Raw genomic sequence first — 14366 nt, forward strand, 5'->3', positions numbered from 1 at the left:
TCCCTGCCTTTCTTATTCTCAGTTATTTTCAAGGGTATTTTCAAATACACCCAAAACGTGGAGGGAATAGTGTCATGAACCTCTAAAATAATGAGTCAGCTACAGTCATTGGCTATGGCCAAAGTTGTTCCCACTATACTCACTCCTTCTCCCCATGGATAATTTTAAAGCAAATACCAGACATATAATTTCATTTGCAAACACTTCTGTAAGTGTGGGATTATTATTTTTTTTCCAACATTCAGGGGAATGTTAAAGGAACATTGCCTCTCTTGTCGCTTGCCAGATCCACAGAGCAGATCAGACAAAACCCTCTATCAGGAAGTGGTGCCTTCCCCAGCCCTCCCTGTCTTGGCCAGGGCACGTTATGCTTTGTGTTCATGGCTAGCAGTTTTCATATGTTTTAATCACAGTTGAAATAATTCGGACAATAGTTCTCACCATTGCCTGGAGCCAGAGTAAGGCAGTATGTTGAACTGTGAGCTGTAGGACACTCGAGGGAGCACGTTGAGCTGTCCCCTTCCTCCCCTGTTCCCACGTGATGCCATTACTGCACTTCTGTTCCTTTCTTACTCCTCACTGCTTCTACATAAAAGAAAGCAGCAGTCCTTGTAGTTCAGGTCCAAGGGTATTAACATTAGAGAGTTTAAAGCTCTGCTTTCAGGATATGTGCTTGGGTCAGTGCAGTGCAGCCCGGTGAGAATTGTTACTTCAAAACGGGCACACACGCACACACACACACACACACGTGCGCACACATACAGCAAGAACAGGAGCAACACAGGTCAATAACATCCCACGAGGTAGGCACATCAAATTTAATAAGACTCTGCATCTTCCAAAGATAAAAGGATGAAAGCAAAGCTGATTTTTTTGTTTTCATTAACCATCAACTAGAACTGCTGTCTACTATGATGGCCACTTGACCACATATGGCCATGGAGCACTTGAAATGTGGCGGGTCTGAATTGAGATGTGCATGAGTGTAAAATATACACTGCACTTCAAAGAGTTAATACAAAAAAAAGGTAAAATGTCTTACTAATAATTTCATACGTTGAAAGGATATTTTGAATATATTAAGTTAAATAAAACTTACAGTATTATTCATTTCACCTGCTTCTTTATGCTTTTAAATTGTAGCAACTAGAAAATATCCAATTACATGTGTGGGTCAATGTGGTTCTGTTACATTGTATTTCTGTTGGACACCAAGGAACACTAGAAGATGAAGTAATTGAAAGGTTAAAACGTTCCATTCTCTTGCTGTATGGGCTCTGCAACAGATTCTGGCTCTTGACAAAGTAGAAATTCAATTGCAAATAAGTACAGATTTAACATGTCATGTTCTTCTGCCCAGAGCTTGACAGGAGGAGCCAGTGGAGGTGTCCATTGTACAGATGTAACGAATGCAAGCAGGACGATGCTTTTCAACATCCATTCTTTGGAATGGGATAAAGAGCTCTGCGAGTGAGTTGTGTTTTGCCCTCATGATAGTTTTCCAATTTGTTGCCTGTCTATAACCTAAATCATAATTTTTTTCAGATTGTCAGTGGAGCACCAAACTTTGTTGATATTTAACTACAATATACAAGTCTATGTTGTATACTCTTTTTTTCTAATTGGAGGATAATCGCTTTACAATGTTGTGTTGGTTTCTGGCATACAACAATGCGAATATGTATATATACACGTGCCCTCTTGAGCCTCCCTCCCCTACCACATCCTGCCCCTCTGGGTCATCACAGAGCACAAGACTGGGCTCCCTGTAAGAGACTATTACTGCATATATAATAAATAGGCCAAATTAAGTAATTGTCTCAATGATTCTTCAAGGAAAATTAGGTTCCTTTATAAAAGTACTTTGTTTTTTGTGTACTTTTGCTTTTGTATTGATTTCTTTATGTAAAGTTAGTGTTAAATATCTAAGCCTGCTGCTGCTGCTAAGTCGCTTCAGTCGTGTCCGACTCTGTGCGACCCCATAGAAGGCAGCCCACCAGGCTCCCCCGTCCCTGGGATTCTCCAGGCAAGAGCACTGGAGTGGGTTGCCATTTCCTTCTCCAATGCATGAAAGTGAAAAGTGAAAGTGAAGTCGCTCAGTCGTGCCCGACTCTTAGCGACCCCATGGACTGCAGCCCACCAGGCTCCTCCGTCCATGGGATTTTCCAGGCAAGAGTACCGGAGTTGCCTACTGCTGGCTTATTTATTTCTTCCCATTTAACTCAACTCTCAAATATGCCTGTTTTTAATTTTTGTTTGCATGCCTTTAAATTCATATAAATGTTTCTAGATATTTAGTTAAAATAGCATTATATACCCAATCTTATTTTACTGGTTTTTTTTTTTTAGATTTTTTGAAATTCCAATGAAAATTCTTCCAAATGTCCGGAGTTCTTCAGAGATCTATGGCCTAATGGTAAAAAGAAAAAGAAATTTTTTTAATTTAATTTTTATCTTAATAAAAACCTTACTATTCAGAATTCAAAAGTCAGTTGTGTTATGTTTTATATTTTGAGACCCATGAATTTTTTATGAATGTTGGCAGTATGTAAAATAAGAATTTAGTATTGTCTAAATAGTTTTATAACTTCAAATTCTTGAGTCCTTCTTGCCAATTTATGTTTTATGTATACTTTATATCAAACTACATATAAAATTTTATATGCTATGAACTTTATTGGCTTTTCTTTGAGTATTTTGAAGTATTGATGAGATAATCTAACTGCGGTAGGTGATAAGGGAATATTTGAGCCAGTGTCTTCTTTTAATCCAAATAACTGTTTAGTAGTTGCATTGCCTGCTTTTAATTTATAGGAAGGTCTCTTCACATTGTAGTGGCATTCTTTTTCCTGTTGAATCTCCTTTAATGGCCAGACCATGTCTCATATTAGATTCTTTGTCAGTCTGAACAAAACTTAGCAGAGAAGCTGAAAGCAAAGAGTCTGTTCTGATTTGTGATTGTTAATTAAATTGGTTTTCATCATAGGCATTTTTACTGTTGCTTTCATTGAAACCCACAGAAGAAGTAGTCTAAGCACAAATTACACATAGCATCGCTGAGTATTTCTGATTACACACCAGGAATGAAAACCTCTAGGATGATTTGAACTGGTGTTTAAGCTCAAAAATCTAGAATGTATGGTAAAAATTAAGAAAAGTCTAAGATTAATTACCAAAAAATAATGTTTGGACATTTCATAAAAAGTATTAGTCTACTTATAGACTTAATACACTAGAATACCCGAGTGTTCTGGTTAAAACTTAAGCAAGAAGTCTTAAGTGTTTCATTTATAATAAAGCCTTTTAAGGCAACATGGCATTTTTTAAGGGAAGCATAATCATTGCTTATCTACAGTTTAAAAGTGCTTTGATAATTTCATAGCTACCTGTAAACTGACTTGGGTCAGAGGAAAAAAAACTGTTCTTGAGAAACAGTTTCAGAGAATGGTTGAAAAAACATTTAACTGGCCTAGTTTTCTCTTGCATTTAAAATATTATCCTTCTGTCCCCCTCTCTCCCCCTTGCTGACTATAGAAAATCTCTCATAGCCCGGTGAGTAGGTTGCCCACCAATGATGCTACCCATTCATTTGGAAAAGATACAGTGCATTTCCATTTAGTTTTAGATAAGCAGAAATCCATTTACTCAGCAAATTAATCCAGACTCTTCCATGACCTTGCAAATTATTATAAGCTCTAATGAAGCTTTAGTTATTATTAAAACATAATCTTATTTGTTTCTTTTTAAGTCCTCCATAAAACTAGGAATGATGTTTCAAAATAAAAGACTAAGATAGTTTTCTGAAATGAGAAATTGTGATAGTCCCTATTACAAAGTACAGTTGTGATGTGCTTTTGGGCTGTAGCATAATAGGAAAATGAGGTATAGTTTTTAGATGTTCTCTACGTCTCTTAAATGACTTCTTGCCCAACCTTTCAGACCAGTTAGTTGGAAATGCACTGTCACTTTTTCTGCATGCTTCACCAGAGAATATTCCCAGGAATCCTCCAGGGACCCCCTCCCTGTAAAGAAAAAAGAGCGCTTTCCGTGCCTGACCGCACATAGTAGATTCTGCTGGTAGTTTGATAATAACTTGAATAGTGTAAGCAAAGACTTCTTACAGTATCTGAATACCTTACATATCCGGCCTCTAGGTTTCCTGATTCACTTCACTTATAAGCCAGGTTCAGATTGTCCAAGAATATATACAGTAAATAAAAGGTCTTGGATTAACCCAAAAGCATAAAAGAAATAAAATATTGCCCCACTATCTAGTGGGTATTTTCTATTTTGTGAATGATTTCCACATGCATGCTCTTATTTCCTAACCATAGCTGTGTGAGGTGGCTTCTCTTCTTCCCCTCACTATCATAGAGGGGGAACCCAAAGCTCTCAGAGAAATGGCAGACTGAAAGGTCAGATGAAAGCTTTTGTTTGGTCCTCTTCCTAATATCAGGTTCGTCATAATGTTTGTTCAGGTTTTTCTGTAAGATGGTATGGAAAAACCCGAATGAACTTTTAAGCCAATTCAATACATCACAAGTACTTTGGGGATCATATTCCTTTCCCCTAATTCCTTGATATCAATACATGTTGGTTTGTATTAGTGTAAGTATTTTTTTCAAAATTAAATTTGGTAAAGTTCACAGTCAGTCACTTAAATCTCATTTTTTCCTTAGAGTGCTAGCCATACTGGTTCAAAATCAAAACCACTATTCATGACACAAATTAACTCTTGCTTATTAAAACGTAAAGAATGATGTTGGCTATGAACAAATAATGCCCCATACCTGAACCTCTCTCTTGTTTCTTATTTATCAAGAGCAGTTTGGGTAGGAAGAACAGTTGGTAAAGTTCAGCCTTCCAAAATAAACATGTTCCATGCTAGTTTGATAGCTCTGTGAAGGATGTGTTAGTCTGTTCATAGTAACAGCAATAATAGCAAAGAACTAATGGTCTGTGGCATTCATATAAGCTCAGGCCCATTTTATAGATGAATAAATTGAGGTATAGAGAAGTTTCAGCAGCCTGCTCGGTGACTAACTAACTAACTAACCGGGAGTAGATCCTGCAACTCCTGGCTCCCTGTCCAGTGTTTCATGTCCATGTCTCTTCAAGGAATATTGCTAGTATCTCTCTCTCTGAACCACTCATGTAGTTGAAACACTTGCTTTGTCTTGTCTGCCCACATGCTCTGGCATGTTGCTATTTGTGTTCATTTCTATTACAGTTATGTTATTAGAGCCAAATTTGTGATTATTCATAATCCTTTTTTAAAATTTCATTAGAAAGCTGGGGCCTTGGAAGGTGTGCCAATATCTGGGGTAAGTTTCATCACCAAACATCTCCCTACCACCTCCCTACCCCACCCCCTTTCATGTTCTGGCTTGCCTTAATCAATCTGTTCCTCCTTTAACTATGGAAAATAAGTAAGAGCAGAAGGATTGGCTAATTCTTGTTTTGATGGGATGCAGTGTGGGCTATTAAGAATTTTGTTGAGTAAATTAATTCTAACTCTCCCTTCCTATCCCTGTTTGGAGCATTAACACATAGGGCAATGGCCAAATGGAGGTAATGCAAAGAATATAAGACAGTTCACTCCTTCTTAAATGAAGAAGGAAAAATAAATCTTATGGCTCTCCTAAAAAGAAAATGGATAATATTATCTTAGTATTCTTTATTGTCATATATCCTTTCAGTGTTTGGGAGACCAGTCTGCTGCATTGGTGGGACAAATGTGCTTCCAAGATGGACAAGCCAAAAACACGTGAGTTTTAAGAAACAGACCTGCAAACCAACGGGGTCTTGTTTGTTTGTTTTTCCCTTTGGTGTTTGGAATGAGGAAAAGCTTTTGAAGTTTCTCCAGACTGAAAATTAATAGTTCAAGAGTGCCAATACAGTTATATATGTTTACACTTTTTGCCATTTGTTTTTCTTCATCTCCTTCACGTAAATCAAACCATGGCATATGTAAACACACTGATGAAGCTTGTGAAAATCTTAATTTATAAAATTCAAAACCTTTCCCATACAGAAACTAAATGCTGGTTTAAAGTACTTTTGCCTTGGGACGGACTTCCCTGGTGGTCCAGTGGTTAAGACTCTACATGTCCAATGTAGGAGGCATGGGTTCGATCCCTAGTCAGGAAATGTGACAATCCCACATGCCATACAGGCAGCCAAAATGAATACAATTTTTTAAAAAAATTTAAATGATAAAAAATAAAGTATTCTTGCCCTTTGCAGAGGTTGTTGGAGGGAGGCTGAGCAGAGGGAAGAAAGCCATGATGAAACTCTAATTTTCAACATATTGTTCCTGCACAAGACTTTCTCACTAATTTCAAAGTCATATTTTTGTGGGATTTTTCAAAGTTATTTCTCTGGCACTATGCTTTCTCCCCGTCATTTGAAGTTTCTGCCTCAACACAAAGCAGAAGGAATGACAGAAGTAGAGATTTTGTGCATTTTTCTTCTCATCTCGTCTTCTTAATAGTCACACATGTAGTCTATAACAAGCCCCATATTTAAGAGTGATAAGATGACTCCCACTTTAGGATGAGAAAAACAGATACTCAGAGAAGTTAAGCTAGTAAGTGAGGAAGGCAGTCTTTGCATCCGAATCCAGCTGATTCAGTTTAGGGCACTTGACCTTTATACTTTACTGTCCCCTGTGTGGAAAAGATTTCCATAGCCCTGGCAGCAGGCTGTCTACCTTTAATGGTTTTTATCTTGAGGATTCTTTTTTTGGCCACACCCCGCAGTATGTGGGATCTTAGTTCCCCGACCAGGGGTCAAACCCACACCCCCTGCAGTGACAGTGTGGAGTCTTAACCTCCAGACTGCCAGGGAAGTCCTGTTTTCTAATTCTCTCATTAATGTTAACTTCAGTGCTTACATTCTCCTTTTTGTCAGTAACGGAATGTCTCTATAGTTTAGATGTAGTGTTCTTATACTCTAGTAGGGTCAGAAGTCCTCATGCAAAAGTGTGACATTTGGGTGACAGTTTTTCTGAGAGGAGAGATAGGAAAATTCTTCTCAGGTCATGGTATCCTGTGGGTCTAGAAACATATTCTTTGAATTCTGGATTCCAGGTAGCTAAGTCAGGAGTCAGAGAAATGATAGAGAAGTAGGCTATCCCCACTGCCCTCTTCTTTCCTCCTCTGCCTGGCACCCTAATGCTAGTAAAACAGATGCTATCTCTCTTTGGCAAGTACCTGACACTGTAGAGCACATGGGAGGTGCCCAGTAAAGTTGCACAAAGTTTATTTTGTTTCTGTTTATGCTCCCCTCCCTCTTAAGCATTTTCAGCCAATTCCGGAAATGCGGGATTTAAGTTAGGGAGGGCAGTCTGAGTACCTCAGCAGCCCCTGCAGGTTGAAAGAGGGGAAGAATTCTAAGATCTTTGGCTCATGTTTCTCTTCCTGAAGGAAAAGATCACAGATATACAGTTCATCATAGTATAGATCAGAACTTATGTGCCATAAGAAACTTGGAAGTACTGCTGTTGGGTTTCAAAGGGAGGGAAGAAAAATCACAAAGATTGTTAGTAGTGAGACGTTTTAAAGACTGAGCAGTATTGGTGAACACGTGGAACACTGAACTAAGAGGCAAATAAGGAAATGGAAAACTTTATTTAGAGAATGTAGAGGACAGTTGGGTAGGGAAGTGATTGTGGGGAAATAAGGCTAAGGTGGTGTGACACCCTAAATTCCAGAGTAAGGAGTTTTTTGTTTGTTTGTTTGTTTGTTTGTTTTTCTGGAAGGCAATGGGATACTTCCTGAAGGTTTGGGGGCTGCTGTTCAGAGATGACTGGAGCTGTTCATTAATGATATGGCAGTCCTGGGTTAAAGCAAGGAGAGGGCTTCCCTGGTGGCTCTGTGGTAAAGAATCTGCCTGCCAGTGCAGGAGTCACGGTTCGATCCTTGATCCCAGAAGATCCCACATGCCGCATAGCAACTAAGCCCCTGTGCCACAGCTACTGAGCTTGTGCTCTAGCGCCGAGGAGCCACAGCTACTGAGCCCACATACTGCAACTACTGAAGCTCCTGCACCTAGACCTGTGCTCTACAACAAGAGCAGCCACCACCATGAGAAGCCCTAGCGCTGTAACTAGAGAGTAGCCCCCACTTGCCGCAACTAGATAAAGCCCGCTCAGCAGTGAAGACCCAGCATAGCCAAAAATAAACAACTAAATTAAAAAAAATAAAGCAAGGAAAAACTAGAGGCAGAGAGGACATGGAGGCGGCTACAGCAACTCAGTAACATCAACAAAGACTAAGAAGGATGAGGAGGACTGAGATGGAGATATGGGTGGATGTCCATGGCACTGCAGAGGAACACGAGACAGGAAGCAGTTATGGAGTCTAGTTACCTGGTCCCAGTGGTTAGACGTAGCCAAAGTATGGAATGGGTTCAAGACTTTGTGTTTGGGATACGTTGGTGATACTGGTAGGCTATACATTATACATACATGGTCATGGGGAATGAATGTAGTATAAAAGTATAGATTTTGAGTTTCCCATATTTAGAGGTGATTTTTGAAGCAATAAGAATTGATGAAATTACCAAGAAAAAGTGTATAGGTAGAGGAGATATTTAGAAGAAGGAAGCAATGACTGGATGGAGAATTCAGACAAATAGAATGTAGTGAGTCATTAATGTGGAGATTCAGGGTCTCTATTTAAGACTCTACCAGGGTCTCTCTTTAAGAGAGGGGCCTGGTCAGCAGTGCAAAATAGAACAAAAAGGACATAGAAATCAGGTCTTCGATGGTGACCTCCAAGAATGAAGCTTTAATACAATGCTCAAGATGGAAGCCAGGTTACAAATGGTCAGAAGAGATGCAGGTAAGTAGAAGATAGAGACAGCAGGACAGAATGTGCTATGCAAACAGGCAACCATCCAGGAAGGAGGAGTGAAGTAGACAGTTTGTTAGATTAATAGGATCTTTCCAACTTTGGGGAATTTTGTTTGTTTGTGTTTTTAATTTAAGCTTGTGTTTTAAGTGCCTCCTCTCTCCCAGAGGCTCTAAGTGTAGTAGCAGAGGCCTCCTGCCTCTTCCACAGATTCAACTAGGACCACTCACACACCCCCACCCCACCACCCCCACTGTCTGAACCCAGTAGAATCTTGAGAAAGGATAGGTAGACCATATAAATGCTGAAAAACCCATATATTTTTGATGACTGGGAAGAAAAAAATAAATAAAATTTAAGAAGAAAATAATTGCCTATATATGGCTTTGAAAGTGGTAGCCTAGGGACTTCCCTGGTGGTCCAGTGGTTAAGACTTCGAGTTTCTACTGCATGGGTTCTATCCTTGGTTGGGGAACTAAGATCCCACATACTGTTCGACCACACACACACACACAAAAAATTGCTGTGGCCTAAATGTAGCAAAGAAGTCTCTTCATGTGTTGATAATGCTCATTAATTACTTATTAAGTGTACATGAACTTAAGAATTTACTTCTATGAAGTACCTTGAGCCTCTGTGTCAATTTCATAATTTAGGACTTGTACACTACTGTTCAGTATACATAGTGTTTATATGGGGACTAAATCAGTACAGATTTCTCCTTTATAAAGTGTGGAACAGATAATTAACTTCCACTTTTATGAATATTTATTCATGGAGACTGACTTAAAATATGTAGCTTTTTCAGCATCACAGAAGTAAAAAGGTATAGAGATTTATGTGTTTTGACTTCATAAATGTATTATTACCTGAACCTAGTGTTATTTGACTGGTATCTTTGAAAACTGAGGTAGATACTGATGGATGCCGTGCTCCCTGAATGTGCTGGCTGGTCATCAAGCAGCCCACAATCATGCTTGAATCAAGCAAAAGAGATGGATGGTCTTGGGTGAATTCTTCTTCACATCAGTGGTTCCTGGAAAGATGTTTTTCAAAAAAAAATTGCCCCCTTTCTGTTTGCTCCATAAGACAAACACAGTCAGAGGTGTCTGTTGGCTTAGCACTGACTAATATTAATAGCAGCATCTGCTGGGATCTATCTGCGCACCCCTGGGCTGAGCCGTCCCCATTCTCCCACCTGGGCTAATGAAAGTCACAGAGCACAGCAGCAAGGCCTGTGGGGAGGGAATCCCAGGCAAGTTAGGACAGCTGTGGTGAGCCAGGGATGATAGCCAACTCATTTGAAAAGTGTTGCCATGAGACCCTTGCTGATATCAGCTTGAACCACTTATCTGCTCCGCACAATTCAGAACCACTCATGCATGTCCAACTGCCAGATTTGTTGCAGAGTCCAAAGCTTTTGCTGATAAGGCCGCCACAAAGTAAATTCAGTTCTTCCCTGGCAGCTGTGCTACGTGCTGGCTCTGACTCTCTGAGCACTGTTAGAACACCCTATCCTGCAAAGGGAAGGGAGAAGATAGACCAGCAATAGCTTTTCCCTCCTAGCTACTCCTGTGCCAAAGTCCAGCTACACTTTTCCCCCACGCTGGACCTACACCCTCTCCATGCCAGAGGTTTACGGCTGCCTAATGATGGAGCTAGGCCGGCCTGCCCCATTGCTGAATGGCACTATACGTGGATTAGTAGAGATGTAACTGTGAGAGAATTTAGGATTTATTGTAACTCAGTGCTATTTTATTAATATAAACAGGAACCTGGGTTACGACTAAACTCCAAATACTATACTTGCATTTTTTCATTGTTGTTCAGTCACTCAGTCATGTCCGACTCTTTGCGATCCCATGGACTGCAGCACGTCAGGCTTCCCTTTCCATCACCAGCTCCTGGAGCTTGCTCAAACTTATGTCCATTGAGTTGGTGATGCCATTCAACCATCTCATCCTCTGCCGCCCCATTCTCCTGCCCTCAATCTTTCCCAGCATCAGGGTCTTTTCCAATGAGTCAGCTCTTTGCATCAGATGGCTAAAGTATTGGAGCCTCAGCTTTAGCACTGGTCCTTCCAATGAATATTCAGAGTTGATTTCCTTTAGGATTAACTGGTTTGGTCTCCTTGCAGTCCAAGGGACTCTCAAGAGTCTTCTCCAGCACCACAGTTTGAAAGCATCAATTCTTTGGCCCTCAGCCTTCTTTATGGTCCAACTCTCACATCCCTACATGACTACTGGAAAAACCACGGCTTTGATCATATGGACCTTTGTAGGCAAAGTGATATCTCTGCTTTTCAATACGCTGTCTAGATTTGTCATAGCTTTTCTTCCAAGGAGCAAGCATCTTGTAATTTCATGGCTGCAGTCACCATCTGCAGTGATTTTGGAGCCCAAGAAAATAAAGTCTGTCCCTGTTTCCATTTTTTCCCCATCTATTTGCTATGAAGTGATGGGACTAGATGCCATGATCTTAGTGTTTTGAATGTTGAGTTTTTCCATTAGGATTCCACTAAGTACATTTTCTTCTAGACTTTTTTTTTTTAAGGAAGCACATATTTTTAAAATATTTGTTTGTTAACTTTTGGCCATGCTGGGTCTTGGTTGCTGTGCAGGCTTTCTCTAGTTGTGGCAAGTGGGGACTACATTCTAGTGGTGCTTGGGCTTCTCATGGTGGTGGCTTCTCTTGTTGCAGAGCACGGGCTTTGAGGCATGTGGGCTAAGTAGTTGTAGCACATGGGCTTTGTTGCCCTGTGGCATGTGGGGTCTTCCCAGACCAGGGATCAAACCAGTGTTCTCTACATTGGCAGAATTCTTTACCTCTGGGCCAACAGGGAAATCCCTAGACTGTTCTTTAAAACATTATTCCAAGAGTGTATGTGATATTTGTTAAGTTTTGAAACTTTTCTAAAAATTTCATTTCTTTTATTGTTCTATGTTAAATGTCAATATTGTATTATTAACATTTCAGCATTTACTTTTAATAAAATTGTCCTACTGTTCATTCTTCCCCTAACTGTAGGTATGGAACAGGCTGCTTCTTACTATGTAATACAGGCCGTAAGGTTGGTGTTTTTCAAATTAAAAGATTCATGGAAGTCTTCTTTAACTTCATATAAATAATACTTCAACATAATTTGCTATTAAGTAACTTTTGAGTCAGCAGCTTTTTAAAAATTTTTTATCAGGGTTTAATTTAGAGCTCAATAAAAATGATGAGTATCATTACATTTTAAGCATTCTTGTAAGAACCATTTTAGGTTCTTTAACTTTTATATGTGTGTTTTTAATTGTGTTAGTAGAATATCTCACTAGGAGCTTGTCAGATTCTTAATTCAAGTCCAATTTCCAACAAGGGATAAACTTTTTGTACTATTTGAGTGTATTATTCTTTTTAAAAATAATTTTTATTGGAGTTAATAGTTGATTTATAATGTTGTGGTAGTTTCAGGTGTACAGCAAAGAATGTCCACTTTTTTAAGATCTTTTTCCATGTAGGTCATTCCATGTAGATCTTCCCAACCCAGAGTGTTGAGTAGAGTGTCCTGTCCTTATTAGTTATCTGTTTTATATATAGTAGTGTGTGTATATATATATATATATATATATATATATCCCAGTCTGCCAAGTGTATTGTTCTTAAAACTGGTAATATTGATTTCTAAGATATATTTTCTAAATTGTTATGTTTATTGAGTTATAACTAGATCATTTTTGCTTTAAAAATCTTATGCTGTCTTTTTGTTTTCCTGGCTATAAACTCTTTTTCTCTTTTCTACAGTGTGTATTTTCTGAACATGGCCTTCTGACCACAGTGGCTTATAAACTCGGCAGAGATAAACCTGTATATTATGCATTAGAAGTAAGTACATTTCAATCAGTATAGATAATATGACAGACATTCACAGTGAAAGTGAAGTCGCTCAGTTGTGTCTGACTCTTTGTGACCCCATGGACTGTAGCCTATCAGGTTCCTCTGTCCATGGGATTTTCCAGGCAAGAGTGCTGGAATGGATTGCCATTTCCTTCTCCAGGGGATCTTCCTGACCCAGGAATCAAACCTGGGTCTCCCACATTGCAGGCAAACACTTTACCGTCTGAGCCACCAGGGAAGCAGACGTTCAAAGCTAATGAAAATCACAGTGTTATCTGTAAGAATGAGAAGCAACTTCTCAGTCTCTATAGTTTTATCATGACATTGCAACAATTCAGTCACAAAAAAGCTCCATTTCCAATTCTAGTTCTCATTATTTTTAGTTACTTCCTAGAAATAGTGTTGAACTTCTCAAAGTCATCCATCAGGGATAGAGTGAACTTCTTCTAAACTCTGGTTGGACTGGTTAATGTAATTTTGACCTCTTCACATGAATTACAAATGTTCTTTTGGCATCTAGAATGCTAAATCCTTTCTAGTAGGTTTTCATTACAGTTTGCCCAGGATAGATTCATCAGAGAAATCACTGTCTATGGCAAGTATAGCCATACAAGTTGTCTTTCTTAAAACAGTGAGAGTTGAAATTCAAATTACTCCTTGATTCATGGGCTACAGAATGTATATGCATTGTTGTTGTCTAGTCGCTCAGTCGTGTCCAATTCTTCATGACCCCATGGACTGTAGCCCACCAGACTCCTCTCTCCATGGGATTCTCCAGGCAAGAATACTGGAGTGGGTTGCCGTGTCCTTCTCCAGGGTATCTTCCCAACCCAGGGATCGAATACACATCTCTTGCATTGGCAGGCAGATTCTTTATCTGTGAGCCATCAGGGAAGCCCATATGTTGCATTAGTAGGCAGGAAAACAACATGAATCTCACTGTAGATCTCCATCAGAGCTCTTGTGTGACCAGATACATTGTCAGTTCCCTTCATATTTTGAAGGGAATCCTCTTCTGAGCATTATGTTTCCACAGCTGGTTTAAAATATTCAGCACTTCATGTTGTGAACAGATGTGCTGTCATCTAAGCTTTCTTGTTTCATTTATAGAGCACAGACAGCGTAGATTTACTGTAATTCTTAAGGACCCTAGGATTTTCAGAGTGGTAAATAAACATTGGCTTCAACTTAAGGTCACCAGCTACATTAGCCCCTAACAAGAGAGACAGCCTGTTCTCTGAAGCTTTGAAGTTAGACATTGACTTCTTCTCTCCAGCTGTGAAAGTCTCCGATGTCTTTCCTTCCAATATAAGGCTATTTCATTTACATTGAAAATGTGTTGTTTAGTAGCCACCTTCATTAATGGTCTTAGCTAGATCTTCTAAATAACTTGCTGTGGCTTCTATATCACCACTTGCTGCTTCACCTTGCACTTTTATGTTAGAGAGACAATTTCCTTTCTTAAACTACATGAACCAACCTCTGCTAGCTCCAGATTTTTTTCTGAAGCTTCCTCTCCTCTTCCGGCCTTCATAAAATTAAAGAGAGTTAGGGCCTTGCTCTGGCTTAGGGGAATGTTGTGGTTCATTTGATCTCCTATCCAGATCACTCAGACTTGCTCCATATCAGCAA

The 14366-nt window shown here is 39.4% G+C and overlaps 1 protein-coding gene across 10 annotated transcripts in view; it reads left to right on the plus strand.

Annotated features, from left to right (window-relative positions):
- GK (glycerol kinase) overlaps nucleotides 1–14366 on the plus strand; it is a 77530-nt gene that overhangs the window by 36766 nt on the left and 26398 nt on the right. For 6 of the 10 annotated variants that reach the window (XM_060407860.1, XM_012106442.5, XM_060407863.1 and 3 more), the window contains 6 exons: nucleotides 1361–1470; nucleotides 2350–2416; nucleotides 5289–5324; nucleotides 5700–5767; nucleotides 11883–11925; nucleotides 12642–12722. In XM_060407860.1, coding sequence (XP_060263843.1) covers nucleotides 1361–1470; nucleotides 2350–2416; nucleotides 5289–5324; nucleotides 5700–5767; nucleotides 11883–11925; nucleotides 12642–12722 — 405 coding nt within the window. Of the gene's footprint in view, nucleotides 1–1360; nucleotides 1471–2349; nucleotides 2417–3534; nucleotides 3553–5288; nucleotides 5325–5699; nucleotides 5768–11882; nucleotides 11926–12641; nucleotides 12723–14366 lie in introns of all 10 variants that reach the window. The other 4 variants (XM_060407859.1, XM_012106441.5, XM_012106443.5 and 1 more) reach the window with 1 other exon arrangement.

The sequence above is a fragment of the Ovis aries genome, chromosome X, assembly GCF_016772045.2.
Source record: "Ovis aries strain OAR_USU_Benz2616 breed Rambouillet chromosome X, ARS-UI_Ramb_v3.0, whole genome shotgun sequence".
NCBI lineage: Eukaryota > Metazoa > Chordata > Mammalia > Artiodactyla > Bovidae > Ovis > Ovis aries.